At 42.0% G+C, this 16,158-nt stretch overlaps 1 protein-coding gene across 1 annotated transcript in view; it reads right to left on the bottom strand.

The window, feature by feature from the left end:
- The window catches only part of ALDH1A1 (aldehyde dehydrogenase 1 family member A1), a 41,472-nt gene extending 26,895 nt beyond the window's left edge, over positions 1 to 14,577 (bottom strand). Inside the window, exons 1-2 of the mRNA XM_040988762.1 lie at positions 14,462 to 14,577; positions 3,164 to 3,268 (exon numbers count right to left, since the gene is read on the bottom strand). Of these exons, the coding sequence (XP_040844696.1) occupies positions 3,164 to 3,268; positions 14,462 to 14,512 (156 nt within the window). The 5' untranslated portion in view covers positions 14,513 to 14,577. The remainder of the gene's footprint in view (positions 1 to 3,163; positions 3,269 to 14,461) is intronic.
- Between the last annotated feature and the right edge of the window lie 1,581 nt (positions 14,578 to 16,158).

A 16,158-nucleotide genomic window follows, 5' to 3' on the forward strand; every position in this document is an offset into this window, starting at 1 on the left:
ATGTGAAGCCAGGAACCTGGAATTTCTAGGTCTCCTACATGGGTATGGTCCCAAGGTGTTGGGAGCTGAATGGGGAGTAGAGCAGCCAGGACATGAACTGGTACCCATATGGGATCCGGGTGTTTGCAAGGAGAGGATTAGCTAATTGAGTCATTGTCCTGAGCCAAGACTGTCTGAATTCACTTAAAAGCTGTTCAGTCACCCCACAACAGGGACCCTGGGATGACATTGGGTACTGGGGAGGCTGGGCGTGGTCTCGTCCATCATATTCCCCCCTCCCCCAGATACTGAAGGAAAAACAAAGTGTGTAAACAGTGGTCTTCCCATTTTTCAATAACCCTTAATCCCTCCCACACTGATTAACTACGTAAACATCAAGATAATTTTTCCAAAAAGCTGTTCATTCATGTTTGTTGAATGTGAGAAAACACCTTGGATTTCTGGGTATGGCTCATACAGCACAGGCAAAAGCCTGGGCCTTCTGGGCCTTCTCTAGCACCCTGCCAGGGATCATCACCATTTCTCCATTCAAGTTGGAACTTGCAGCATTTCTTAGAAGTACAAAGCGACCTTCACCCTGCCAATCACTGATTATTGTGTCAAAACACAACCCCTACTAACCGTTAATGTTTGAGAGGCAGTATTACTTATGAGTTAATATTTTATGTTTTATAAAGCACCTGTGTATGTTCATTTTATCTGACATAAAGAGAATTAAAGAGAGAGATCTTTCATGTGTTGGTTCATTCCTCAACAGCCTGCAGAAACAAGAGTTGGGTCAGGATTCAACCAGGATACCAGAGGCTCTTAAAATGTGTTTACCAATCACCATGTGAAACAGCAATGTCAATATCACCTGAGAATTTGGCAGGAATGCATATTCTAGGCTCTGCTCTGGGGTTATCTAAATACACTTGGGGAGCAAGTGGAATTCAACCAGTTGCACTTTAAGAAGACTTGCAGGGAGTTCTGACACATGCTCAGTTTTGAGCATCCTGCCTTAGGCAATGGTAAATCTAATACAAAGTTCCTAGGAGGAGATGCATGGGGAAACCTGGAAACTCAAAGCTGGAGAGAAAACAATGTTTCGTGGACATATTATCGACAGTGTACCAGAAACATGAGGTTGGGTGCTGTGCCTTACACAAACTAACAATAGCTCTGTAAATGCTGTTAACACAAGCAAGTACCGAGTACCATAATGACACTGAAGAGAGCAAGCCACCCAGAAGGTTTGAAACGGGGAAAGCCTGCAGTTACTGAGGCTTTACTCTGCAGCTGGCACTGTCAACAACCTGCATATGTTTTAATTCCATTTCCGCCTTCCACATGAAAAGGTGCAGGAGCTCAAGCAAGGTGAAGCACACCAGCACAGTCGCTCTGTTCTTGCTGCAGACAGACTGGCACCGGGTGCTCTGGACTGTACAGTGGACACACACACGCGAGCGACCAGCAAGCCAAGTCTGAGGGGAGGCACGGGGTCTGGTGAGGGCGAAACAGGTAGAGGAGTTGGCCCGGGACATAGGTCGCTAAGAAAAAGGGGTTGGATACTATCAGGTGTTGGGTGTTGACTTTTCCCTGAGGCAGTGCCCAGTTGGAGCACTGGTCACACTCCTGGGTGTATAGAGGAAGTGAAATCTGAAAGGGGGTCATCTAGGGGTCTAGTCTGCTGCCTTGATTTCTCAAATTATCGACCCCTTTGCTTTAAGCTCTGCTCTCCTGCCTTTCAAGGCCTGAGCCTTGCTTTCTTCTGACAACACTACGATCTGAATCCAGGGTCTTTCTCTAAATCCAGAAGAGTCTGCTGTATCTATAATTAGCTGAAGATGTGTCTGCATGGCTCAGTGCAATGAGCTGTGTCATTTCAGAGAAGGAGACTGGATGATGGCTACACTTAGCTGACCACAGCATTGTGCCCAGTATGTGGTGTCACCCTTGCACTGGCTGCCTCCATCTTCCAGCAATCTTTTCGGAGAAACAAGCATTTTACACATTCTTATTTTGCAGAGTATGGCAATATTGGGACAAGTGAAAATCAGGCAATTTTCATATTAGATGTTGAAATTTAATATTTAATAATAATGAGGAAGATAGATGCAGAGATTGCACAGGCGTCTGCAGCTGCTGGTTCATTTCTCTAACACTTCCTGCAGCTGCTCTGGACCACACAGAGCCAAGAGCCCGGATTTCAACTCCTATGCTCTCGGGTGAGTGATCAGGAACCAATGAGTGAACACTGCTTTTTACTTCCCATTCTTAAGAAGCCAGGACTTGAACCAGGCATTTTAATAATGGGATGTGGCATCCCTGCTGACATCTTAACTGCTAGGCCAAATTCCCACCCCAGAAATACATAAACTTAGTATATTCTGGAGGTTTTCCCTCTCCTCACATTCCAAGCTTTTTAATGTCACCGTGTAGCACTTCTCTAACCATTACAGGGTACAACAGCAGCACTGCCCGTCACAGGCTGTGGTCAGAAGCATGGCATTACAACATAGATTTTATTCTTTGCTAGCAGTGTCACCTTGGTGGATTAATCAACTCTGCTGTTTTGCCATCGTGAATCAGCTGTAAAAGCGGCTGAAGTGGGTTACCATCAATATTAAAATAATTTAGGGTTAGAAAAACTTACTGGGTTCTGGCTTTAATGTTATGAGCTAGAGTTTTAATTTTTTTTTTCAGTTTAAATTACCTTAAAACTCCATTTTAAAAGCATCGATGCCTTAATTTACTTGAACAAAATAATTTGGTATTATGTCAGTCTGGAAGCTCTATGTCGTCTGTTGTCTTAGCTGCTGTCCTAGTTTCATCTGACAACTGTCAAATTCTCTGCAAATGAAAGATTTGTCTCCTTTACAATTTGTGATCAAGTCATTCTTATACAATCTGTGTATTTAACCAATCTACACACTATTCCAACTGAGAAGGGGAAGGTAGTAGAGGTAGTAGGACCAATTATCCTCAAAACCAGGACATCAGCCCACCGTTGTTCTGTGATGCTTTGAAGGCCATTCATGAGCTACAGAACTTAGGAAATTCTCACATTGTCCTAGAAGTCTTATTTCATGTTCTGTCTTCTTGACCTTGCAATAGAGTGTGGGAACACAATACGGTGAGAGAGACACCGGGCATAAAATGAAGTTCGCTATTGCACACTCACCTTATCTCCTTCTTCAACCAGGCATATTTGCTCTTCTGTGGCAGGATTAAGGACAGGGAATTTCTTGCCACTCACGGAATCATGCCATTCGTTGTTTATGAAGATCTGTAGGAGCAGAGAGACGGATTAAAACACAGGCAACAATTTTTGACATTTTGATAAGCTTAAACTTTAGCATGATGCGGCACTAAAATGACACCTATCCCTTCCTCTTTGAACATTTTAGTTGTTTCTGGCATTTTTCAGAAAGATGCAGAGTACATAAATGTACCTACATACTAGAATACAGTAGTATTTTTTAAAAGATTTATTATTTTATTGGAAAGACAGATATACAGAGAAGAGGAGACGACAGAGAGGAAGATCTTGCATCCACTGATTCACTCCCCAAGTGGCCGCAATGGCTGGAGCTGAGCTGATGAGAAGCTGGGAGCCAGGAACCTCTTCCAGGTCTCCCACATGGGTGCAAGGTGCCAAGGCTTTGGGCCGTCCTTGACTGCTTTCCCAGGTGACAAGCAGGGAGCTGGATACGAACTAGGGCTGCTGGGGCATGAACTGGCACCTGTATAGGATCCTGGCATGTACAAGGGGAGGACTTTAGCCACTAGGCTACCACCGCAGGCCTTAAAATATAATAGTACTTCTAAGCTTGATGAAGATATACAGTCATTTCAACACTTAGAAATACAGACTGGAGGCCATGCCACGACATAGCAATTTGAGTCTCTGGCTGTGGTGCCAGTATTCCATATGGGTGCCATTTCATGTCCTGTCTGCTCCACTTCCAATCTAGCTCACTGCCAATGCCCTGGGAGGGCAGGGGAGGATGGTACATATCGCTGGGCCCCTGCACTCATCTGAGAGACCCAGAAGAAGCTCCTGGCTTTGAACTGGCCCAGCTAGGATTGTGGACATTTGAAGATGAAAGTTTTCTCTCGCTGTCTCCCCCTCCTTGTAAATCTGCCTTTCAAATAATTTTTAAAAATTAAATATATGTGTGTGTGTGTATATATATATATATATTTAAAGAAACACTGACTGGAGAAAGTAACCCTGAAAATGATGCTTGTATCTGAAATAACAACGGTTTTCAGGCAACAGTGAAAGCTTTGCTGTGTGCGATATCATCTCAACTATGAAAGGATGCTCATTTCAACAGAAAAGTTAAATAAGTGAAAATTTAATCAAAGGACCTTCAGTAACTAGTCGTTCATGGATAAGATTATAACATTCAAATATGAATATACTATTTGTGATTTACTACAGAATGGGGTAGAGGATAAACTTCACCCTGTTCATACCAACACAATTATTCTTACAAGACACTGTTCAGAGTTATAAAGAACTGTTTTAGCCTGAAATTGACAAGAAGGAAATGTGAGACATCGAAGTTTATCCTATGTCTTTGCCTAATTTGTTTTCCAAACAGTATGCTCTCCTTTTTTAGCACAACTTTATTCACAATGCTTTTCACACTTGAATCACACTTTCTTTCCTTACATTTCAAACTTGATCTTAACACAAGGCTACGTCAGCAAAATGCATGTTGTTTAAAATGCTGTTTCTCATCCTTTCATTAGATCTTCACTAGTTGTTCCTCTTTCCCAATATGCTAATATCCTACTATTAAATCACTATTTTTTCCTGTAAGTTAAATGTCCTTTTTATACTGTTCTATAAAACTCCAGACAAAACCCAGCCTGGTGCCTTTCCTGGGCCTTTAATTCAGGCTTGTGAGACTTGCATCAGATTTACTCACACCTGCTAAGTTTATCTTCGTTCTGCTGCAAAGATTGTATTAGCTGCTCAGGCTTTGTATCTAAACAGCGAGAATATAGCCCAAGGAGCTTCCAAAGTCTCCCCTTCATTGCACTGTAGTGCAGTTTCATTCAAAGTAGCAAACATAAAGATTAGAACATTAATCACATTTTGTTAGGCCTATCATAGAATTCAAGCATGTGACCAAGTCTTTGTGTCTCTTAGTCTATGTGTAACACGCCTTTCAAAGTTCTCAGTAATATATTCCAATATATAACTTCAGAATCTCTTTCTCCACCCCCTAAGATCAAATGTGTTTCACTATCTGAATTTTGTGTCTAAGTCGCTCTTACAAGTTACCCTTTGGGTCAAAGTCATTGAGCAGTCTGTGAAGGAGCACGGACCAAAACAACAGTACAAGGTTATCTGTTAGTCTTCAGGCCACGAACAAAGCATCTGTCGATGACGCTTCATGACCAGCAATGGCTGGTAATTTATTATCATTTTTAACTTTTAATATTAGAGAACACTGACTCCTACTTGCTTTTCAATTTGGGACTTTATGTAAACCTGAATTAACACATTTATTTTACTAGAAATGTATGATTCAAATAAAACACAAATGTTCTGGAAGATACTATGGGAAACTGTCGAGTGAGCTGTGGTTTCTGTTCAAGGGTTTACAATCTAAGAGGAGAATATTTATACTAAGAAGAACAAGCGAAGAACTCAAGGTCCTAAGCTTGGGTGTGGGAGCTTTGTTCTGCCAAATGCCATCTGAACATTTATCACATCATTTGCAAGCCACATACAATTATCAACTTGAAACTCAGCCTGTTTGAAGGTTGAGTCGCACTGCAGGGCCGGGTCACGTGACTGGCCCCACTCCTGGTTGTAGGGCAAAGCTGCTAAAGTATAGCTGTAATGATTACATTGTGCAGTGAGACTCCAGGCAGAGGGAGGCGGAGGCCTAGAATGTGGTGTCAAGACGGAACACAAGAACAGCCTCCAAAAAGAACAGCCTTGAGAGACTTGCACTGCAGTCAAGAGACCCATCCTGTACAGCAGTTCCGGTAGGAGCAAGCTGCAGATCAAGTTTGATGTCAATTTGTGGAGAGGGAAGGTGAGGGAAGTTTGGCCTATCCTGGAGCACATGGGTGTTTTAAGAATAGTGATTTTTAAAGAATTCAATTAATTTGAAGTAGACTAACCAGGATATAGGAGATTAGTTTAAATGTAACTTTCAAAGTCAAGTACAAGTTCTGGAGAGTCTAGCACAGCATTGCCTGTAAAGTATGAACTGCAAATATAATGCCACACAAAAAGAATTCAGCATATAAAATGTAGCAACTGAGACTGGTCTAAGGGCCCCACTTCCTCCCCTATGCTATGTGAAATTTATTTGCAGAAAATACCTTAATTCTATTTTCTTCCATCTTAATTCTGTTAGCTATACTTTTGGCATTTCTCTTCTAGTTAGCTGTGGGATTAAATGCTCTTTTGAATAACCACTCTTCCTGTAGCTATATTAAGTGGTTACAAGGCCAAGTCTAGGCTAATGGATGTATATCATAATAGTTGTAAAAACTATTTTTAGGCCTGCTAAAATCATCTATCATGGCAAAAGTTGAATTTTCCATTTGTTGTTTGCCTTTAACTACACGAAGGAGAAAAGCATGACATTATATAAATAAAAGGTTCATAAACCCTATTGAACCATAATATTAATTATTCCCATTTTGGATTGGGAACTCAGGCTACTTCTGGATTATATGTATAGCAGACCTCAAATGGAGATCACAATATTGATTGGGAATTAAAGTTTAAGCATGCACCCATAACTGTAAGTGCTTTTCAAATGTGACAAAACAATCAATGGGAAACTTGAGGCAACTGAACATTGATTGCTTCTCTTTCAGATATGTGAGATTTTAAGGGAAATATCATATTACTTTTTAAAAATAGCCGGCCATTTCCTGGATGCTGTTTAGAGTCCAAGTCACAATATTGAAAGATGAAATGCCTTTACAGAGTACAGTTTGATCAGTAAATGCGTCACTTAAATGTGATACACACCATCTTAAAAAAATACTTTTCTCAAAATATTTCTGATTTGGGTCCAACTGGATTTGACTATTGGACAAAATAACCTAGCAGGCTTGAAGAGGGATGTGGGGCTTTGGTGCAGACTACTTATAGCAGAGAGCACCGAGGTCCCTTTAGAAGGCTTCCCAATTAATTTCCTGTAAGGAAAGCCAGTTCTTTCCCGGTGGCACAGAAGTTTTAGAAGTGCACATTTTCAATGCAGGAAGACCCCAAGTACTGCAGCTAATGAGGATCTACACGGGGCAAAGGTACATGCTGTGAATATGCAGTCTGCTCTGCAGCCCAAAGAGGCCAAAGTCGCCCTAAAGACTGTGGGGATGGTGTACGAAGAGAGATGAACAGGTAGAGTGCAAGGCAACACCTCAACTAGTCACAGAACTGGATCAAGAAGTTTCAAGAGCTATGACATTTGCGTCAAACAAAATTTTCATCAACAATTCCAACATTACCAAAAAATTGGGTAGGGATGGGATATCAAAAACCCAAATGTCAGGAATAGACAATTCCAGTGCAATGCTTCTAATTTTGTGTGAAATTTTGATATATATGCAGGCACACATAAACACTCAAAGCATTACAGGTCATGATATTCAGGTATATGCAACAAGGCGTTCCCCTTATTCCATGGGGGATATGCACCAAGAACCCCAGTCAATGCCTGAAACAATGGATAGTCCTGAGGCTTTATTTCCCTTCTCTCTCTCTCTCTCCACACACACACACACACACACACACACACACACACACACACACACACACACCCTCTATGGTAAAGTTCAGTGTATAGATTAGACACCATGAGATAATTGACAGTAACAGAGCAATCACACTGTCATAAAAGTTTCATGCATATGATCTTTCTGTACCAATGACTTACTGCACTTTCACCTTTACAGTTAAAGGAGGCGTACTCAGACTTCTCCTTGCTATCTTTAAACCACCAGCCTCACTAGTATTGATCTTTAGGGCCATTATTAAATGAGGCCTGCTTGAACTCAAGCACTTTGAAACTGTCATAGTCCAACCGATAACTAAGAGGTTACTGCATACCAGGCAGGCAGGCAGGTAGGCAGTGCAGGCACCATTGGATACATTGGACAAACTGCTGACTCATTTACTAGGTGCCATGGAGCAAGGTAATGCAAGGTTTCATCATAATACCAGAATTGCTTTTTATTTAGTATCTCTATTGCAATAGACTATAATAAGCTGCAGACAGTAAGTTCATGGGTAAGAGGAGACTAAACTCACTTTCCTTATATATTAAATTGACTTAATTTAGAGACTGTGCAGCAACCATTACTCAAGTCCTTTTGAAGGTTCTAAGTTGTCTCGCACCTGATCAATACATCATATACTCCCTGGCCAAGGTAATAGCATCAGGAAAATCTAAACCACCATCTAAAATTTAAAACTCACAGTCTCAAATTTCTTTAAAGACAAATACACACTTTTTTCAATATCTGAACCTAGGAGTATTTTTTCTGATCTACTCTATATGATCCACATTTCCTGATTGTCATATTTGGGTTTCTTGTCTAACGAACTGTTTTTTTTCAAATTTTTCAAGAGTATATGTTCTAGTTTTCTCATTCTGGAAAACAGTTCCAAATCTAATGGGCTAAGTCAATATTTTTATAAGTCATGAGAAAACTTATAGGACTGACGTCCTTTTCAAATGAGAAGAATGTCTTTTCTTGGGATATATACTATTTACATTAGGATTTTCATGTTTTGACGTCGTTCAGGACTCAAAGGGTCAAACAGAATAAAACAGGAGGCGAACACGGGCTTCTAAGTGGACAGTCATCTCCCACGAGGACAATGGATCCTAAGATCCTTCACAGGCTGTGGCCTGACCTGGCGGCTTCCTCCTGGGTTCTGGCCCTTCCTCAAGGAGGAGAAACAGTTTTGACTTGCCTAGATGTGAGTGAATTTCTGGGAGGAGCCAAAAGGCAGCAACCTAAGAGAGGCTGCTCGCACTAAGGTCGCAAGGCTGACCCAAACTTGGAGATCATCGCTACAGGTCACATTGTTAGAAACGCGGAATTGCAGAGTTGGTACAGCCCTGTTCTTACACTCACAGTAAGCACTGCATCATTCAAAAGTAAGAATCAATGTGAAAGCAGTTGCTAGAGAAAAATTTAAAATAGAGACTGCCTCCCCATGGATTTTGACTAATTAGGTTTTCTTGAGATTGAAGTACTGCTGGTTTCAGAATTTAGAGGACTAAAGTAGAAAGACTCAGAAATCAGCTGTGTGATCTTCCACAAATCAGACATAGTTTGAGTGCGGGTTCCTCCAGTTTAAAATAGAACTCCAGCAGCATCTATGGTTCTTCCTAGAATTTAATTGTAAGTCTCAGATAAGATAAATAGATGAAGTCATCTTGAAATTGTAAAAGGAAGTACAAATATAAATTCCACCTACATGAGGAACCAAATAAATTTATCTTTAAAAAAAGTATTTGCTTACTAGATAGGGGAGAAGGGGAGACCTAAGGACCTAAGAGGAAGAGAGAATGGGGGAAAACAATCTTCCATTTTGCTGATTCATTCCCCTGCTGCCTGCAATAGCCAGGGTTGCTGTAGGTGGCAGCCAGGAGCCCAGACCCCATTCTGCTGCTCAGAAGTGTGTGTGGGTGAGCTCCAGTGTGTCAGCAGCCCTGCTGGCTGCCTCCTAGCTGAGCAGTAAAGCCAGAACTCAGAAAGAAGCCAGCTGTGGGCTCTTGCACCCCAGCATGGGGCAAAAGCACCCCCAAACCACCCTGCCTGCCTTGGGGACTGAATTATCTTAGAATTGAGTCTTTTGGGGGGGGGGGTGTTAAAGAGGAGGAGCCAAAACAGTTACTAAGTGCCGGGCTCTTTATCCAACCAACGTTATTAAATTCTTACATTCACAAGAAAATTAGCATATTAGCCAAAGTCACATCATTAAATCAGTAGAAAAAAAAAAAAAACCCGATATTGAAGCCATGTTTATCAAACAACTATACCTTATAGCCATGGAGCTATTTGTCCTACAGCTTCCAAATCCAGAGCAAACAAAGCATTACTTTGGTCATAAGGAGGTTCAGAAACTTACCAAGGAAAGCAGGGCCATAGCTAAAGCACTTCTGCCATGAAAACCAAGTCCTGCATTGTTTCAACCACCCCTTCCTGATTTCTTCCAAATAAGACTCGTTAGCCAATCTGGGCCCTGCTTGTATTGCCAAGCTCACCCATTCTCTCCTAACTTGCTTTATCCTAGCCATGCTAGTAGTGCTCTGACCCCAACAGGCTCTTGCCGACGTGGCATTGGCATATGCTATATGGTTAGATCTTGGCTTTTCCTTATGCTACAGGGCTGTCTTATTCTCTATATCCTGTAGGCATACGTCAATGTCCCTCCGTGAAAGGCCCTGTTCCTAATAACCTCACACACAAAATGTAATCCTTCCCTTCTGTTTCCACGTTTTGTCCTGTAAGCATTTATCCTAACTTGGGATTCTATTCTCTGGCATGTTGCCTGCCACATACAACCTTACCTGGAGACAGGAGCACCACAAGAATTATATTAGTGTTTTTGTATCGTAATGCCCAACAGAGCAGTCATTCAGACTCATTAAATAAAGGAAAGAGAGAAATCAGAGACAAGGAGAAAGAAATGGGGGAGAAGGTAGGTGTGGTTTTGGAAATGCATGTGGCCTGAACTGGTCTCCGCTGTGAAGATGTTTTATTGAAAGGTAACTGCTAGGAAAAAGAAACTGAAATGCCGGAAACTGTGCCCAGCATTGTATTTGATGACTTGCCTATCAAATATTTAATCCAGTCGGATTAAACAAATCAGAAATGTAGCAACATTATCTCACTCAAACCAGCGTTTATTCCCAGGAGTTGAACGCTAGCTTGCTTAGGATCACACCCCTCTGCCTGTATCGACTCTTCTAAACCAGCTCCACCTTCCCAGCCTCAGCCGGTTTCTGTCCAGCCCTCCACCTTTTCCTCTAGATTGGTGGCAGGCTTCCTCCTCCCCGCCAGGAACAGCGGAGCAGCAGCTGGGTGGTCTCAAGGCCCTGGCGTCCTCCAGGAAGAAGGAATGGACAGATCAAAGAATAAAGACAGGCTAAGCAGAACTCCTGCAAAGGCCAGGTCTTTGGGGTCACCTTTAACTGAGTCACTTGTTAGTGCGGGAACTCTAACTCCCAGCACCTGAACTCTAGCTGTGTTCCTTTAAGCAAGTTGCACAGCCACTGTGACCCTCCGCAGTATATTGTAAACAGCAGTCTCATAGGGTGATTGTGAAAAATTGAAATCATTGTAAGAAGTATCAACAGTGGTGGGCAAACTGAATCTGAGCTACAATTATTGTGTGTGTGTGTGTGTGTGTGTGTGTGTGTGTGTGTGTGTGTGTGCGCGTGTGTGATGTCACTGGCTGATGGCAAGTCTCTTCTAGCATGAACAAAATCGTGTTTAAGAATTAAGCTAGCGCTTTTAGATGTGAACTCAGAGAAAAATAGGAGATTCCAGAAGTTATCTTTTTGTTGTTTTAAAAGTAGAAACCAGTCTTTGTGAGGGAAGAGTGGAAAACCAAGTTACCAAATCCTGTAAGAGAAAATTCTCGATCCTTGGAGTCCTGGATAAACCTTTGGACGCTCCAATGCATCTTTGTCAGGTGGGACATGATTGTGCAAGACAGTGACAGAGAAACTTGAAGAAAATGAGACGAACACTTGTGGGAAACAGATCTAGGAAATGTTGGGTAAAAGAAAATTCTAGAAAAACTGGAAAGAATTCAGAAAAATAAACAGGACCAGCAAAGCTAATTTGCCAGTTATTATTTCAAGTATTTTCTATGCAAATATATTATTTCATGTAACAAAGGTCACCAGTACCTTTACCATCTTGTTTATACAAAGGAGACAGAGGCAGAGGGAGGTGATGTAGTACCCCCAGTGACTGCAAAACTTAGAAATAAGCGCCTCACTGACAGGCTGGATAAAATGGGTGGGTTGTTGAACATGAGACTGAGAATGGCGAGGCAGAATCATAAGGGACTGGAACTCAGCTCATGTGTATCTATAATGTTATTTGAGGCTTCACATTACAAAAGCTCTCACAAAATTTCAGAAAGTTTTCCTTACAACTCTGATCTGTTTCACCTACCCCAAAGAAATAATTGAACAGCATTGAAAATAGGACATAACAATTCTTTTTGACATAAGACAATGAATGCTTTTGGTTTGCGTGGCTTCTAGTGATTTTTTCTGCTTTGATTCTATAGCTGTAATAAAATTAGTTTTGCCCACCTGCCTGTCCTTTCGCTCCGTCTTGCCCCAATAGCCAATAAAGTTCCAGCAATTATGAAGAGACATTCAGGTGCCTAGGGACTGGTCACAGAAGTTAATTCCACAGACATTAAAACACTTTTCAACTCATTCTACAAGCAGAAATTATAGTTTAAAAACCATCATTTTTTAAAGATTAAAACTATCATTGTTTCTCCCAACTCCTTTTTCAAGTGCAAATCCAATACCATTCTTCAGTGGAACATGGTTAAAAAACAAAGTGCAAAGGCATTTGAGAAAGTTCACCCACTTAGATTTAATTACATACATAACTGCTGTCCTTCCAAGTGTGAAATGTTATAACCAGTAAGACAAACAATAAAATAAAACAATCTGAGCAGAACCTAACCGGATGGAAGATGCACAGAACACAACACTCGCAGCCTGCCACTGCATCTCTCTGTTCAGGAACGTGCTTAGAGCAAGTGCCTGCTCCTGGAATTTTGGCTTCCTTTGAACACTTCCCTTAGCCCTTTGGCCCCGAAAGAGTGCTCTTACATAATGATTGCAAGGTGAACAGGAGAGCTCAGTCTCGGAAACATCTCTGCGTTAAAACGGTCTGCTTGTTAGCTTTTAAGGAACCTCTCATTTTTCCAGTATTATTAAACTTTTAACTCAGCACAAAACATTCACATTAGAATTTCCTCTAGATTCAGCATGCTAGGAAGACTTTGCAATCTTCTGCAAAACAAAAGTTAGACGGCGAGGGATGGAGGACATCCAAACACAGAGATATTTTATAGAGACTTCTGATTGTAAAAGAAAAACGAACTCGTAATGATAGCAATAGAGGACTGTATGCGTCAGCAAGCAGTTTATAATTTCAAAACTTACATGTAAATGCATGTGCTTCAAACTTTTTTTCTGAATGACAAACTTAATCTGAGAGCCTCTAGCGAGCGTCTCGGGCTGAGCATACCTTTCCTGGTGTACACCGTTGGAGGGTGTGAGCTCTTGATGTTCCTGTTTGCAATACACTGAAGTGGGATTTTTTCCCCCCCTTTTAATAACGCTCTGAAAATAACACCTGCTAAGCTCTGTGAGTGCTGGCCAATTGTGGTAGAGGCGCACTCTGCACTCTCCTAAAAGAAGCCCATCAGCTGAGCCACTTCCTCTCTCATGGTGCTGGTGAAAATGAAAATGCAACAGATCTTAGAATTTTTTCAGAAAGCATACCTGGGCACAAAAAAAGAAAATAGATCTACAGTAACGGGGCTTTTACTCGAGCATGGAAATACACTTGTGTTTTTCATTGGCTCATATAGGAAGCAAAATGGCTCTCCCCTCAGCTACAGATCATCGCTCACCTGACTAGATGCAACACACCTGCTGGCTAACGCCAAGTAAGCTCAGGCTGCTTTTGCACACTTTCTTGACGGTTCTGTTTTGGAGCTCTGGCCTCTCACTGGAAAGCAGGCATGCAACAGTGCAACAGGCCGAGTTCGGGAAGATTCTTAGAACTGCTTAGGCAGGATCCACTTCCTAGTTCTGGCTCAGCATTATGCAGTCAGTCTGGGTTTGGCGGCTGCTCTGCTTTCTCTAAATATTTATCAGTGAACAATTACACATCAGCTCCCAGGGCAACAAACTTGGATGAAGAGATCAACAAGCATGCCTTGTCTTCCCAAACATGAATGCCCGTTAGAAGGTTGCCACAACAGCTTCCCTCTGATGATGAACTGTGTCTTTAACAGGTTATTCCAGTAAGTTCCATTTCTACTTTAGAAATTTCTTTCCCATTGGAGACCTCGCTGTTTCTCCAGGAGGCAGCTGTCTTTCAATCCCACACACTAGTTACAAGAACGCTAACAGAACTGCTTAGGAGAGCCCCCCAAATCCTGTCCCAAGGTGGTCTTACACAGAAAGATGCCTTCCATTTAAAATTATGGGAAGGACAACAACTCGGGAAAAGTTGTTGGATAGGATTTAGAATTCGCTGTTTGATCTGGCTGCTAAACCCAGGCAGGCATTTTCCAAGCCTTATTATTTTTACACAGCTACTTGCAAGGGGCTCTTGGCTCAAGTTTACTTAAATTGACCTTTTCTGCTCTGAAAGCATATAGTTTCTACAAACCCGAGGTAAAATAGCAAATGCAAGTCCCACTAACCTTGGTGTACTGGATCTTCAGGTTGGTGAGTGGGGTGGGCAGCTCGGCCATGCCTCCGGATTCTGGTTCGGCTTCACAGATCACAGGTGACAGGCGCAGCAGCAATTTGGTTCTGATAGAGCACTTGGCTTTTATTTGTTCCCTTTTATCTGCACGGGCTAAGGTTTATTTGCATACTGGGATGTGATTGGATGAATAAACTCGGAGCAAAAAAAAAAAAAAAAAAAAGAAAAGAAAATGACATTACTTGTTTGTAACACCTAGGGCAGAAGCCTTTGACTTTAAAGTTAAATCCTTAAGAAACCAGCTTGCCAGCATGGAAGTGGCATCTGGAGACGGTGCACTATTTGCAGATGAATTAATTGACAAAGCCATAACCTGTGGTAAAGGTGTACAGCCCGGCTGCTCTAGCCACGAAGGCCAGTTGTTATTTCTTGTGATTTTTTTTCAGGCTTTTCCCCTGCTGCTGCAATGTAACTTTCTGTTCTCTGGCGGATTTGGCATAAGAGCCTTTGAAGATTGAAAACTAGTCAAAAAGGGCACGGGTTTTTAAGAGACTTGGAAAGACAGAATCCTTGCCAGGTGTTTTCAGGGTCAGGCCGTCAGCAAAGCAGCAGCAGGTGAAAATCCCCGTGCTGTGAAGGCAGGCGAGGCCCGTGTCTAGACAACCACCCCAGGTCAGCTGTGAGCAATGAGCTCAGTCAAGGCTGTCTCCAGCGCAAGGTGAGGAGACCGCCTGTGATTCCAGAAGCCCCAAGTGATCTTTATTTTCTAGGCAGGGATAGAAAATCAGCAAGGTTTTGCGGGAACTCTGAGCACACCAGGATCCAAGGCCACTACAGGCAGCAACAGGGCAACGCTGCCTGTTACAAGGTTTAAAATGAAAGTAAGCCCTGGCTTTGGCAGCTGTCTGCATCAGCAGTACGTGGGCAGTTTTACAAAGAAAGAATCTAAGCAGGACCCTCAAACAATTCAAATTCTTAATGTTTCTAGTTGGGAACATTCAAAAGGGACATGTTCTAACTGTGCTACTCCCAGATTAAGGACAATATGTTATTGTATCGAAGCTCTGGTGAAAGTTACAACAGCAACAAGATAGCATATTTTGAATGCTTTGATTTGAAGAAATAACATTTTTCTTCCTAGTGACAATGCCCTGTTCCCTGAAAAATATGGCATTTAAACAGAGAAACTAAGAAGCACGGAGGAGTTTTCTCTAGTCAGGTGCAGAATCTGTTTCTTTGTCCAACCTTGCTTAGTGTCCCTGCTGTATAGAGTGTAACACTGAGCATAGCTTGTCTCCGAGCTGTATGTGCAAGACCAGAGCACTGGAGGCCACACTGATTCCCACCCAGGCTTTTCCTATCTTTCTCCCTCTCCTAGCTCTCAGGATCCCCAGCTGTGTCCATGAAGCCACTATGTTGAAGACTCCTCACATTACCCACTCTTAAACTGTGGGTTTTCTTTTTTTCTCTTTTTTAAATTGAAGGCAGGCAGGAGTTGACAAACATTTTTCCTGTAAAGGTACAGAAAATATTATTTTTTGTATTCTGGACCAAATGGTTTATGATATCACTCACTTTGTTTACAAGAAACTACAGACAATATACAAACGACTGGGCGCTGCTGTTTTGCAATCACATTTTATTTACAAAAACAGGAGGCAGGCCAGGTTCTGCCTGTGGGTCAGCACCCCT

This window comes from Ochotona curzoniae, unplaced genomic scaffold (genome assembly GCF_017591425.1).
Source record: "Ochotona curzoniae isolate NIBS_2020 unplaced genomic scaffold, NIBS_Ocur_1.0 contig_50, whole genome shotgun sequence".
Taxonomy (NCBI): domain Eukaryota; kingdom Metazoa; phylum Chordata; class Mammalia; order Lagomorpha; family Ochotonidae; genus Ochotona; species Ochotona curzoniae.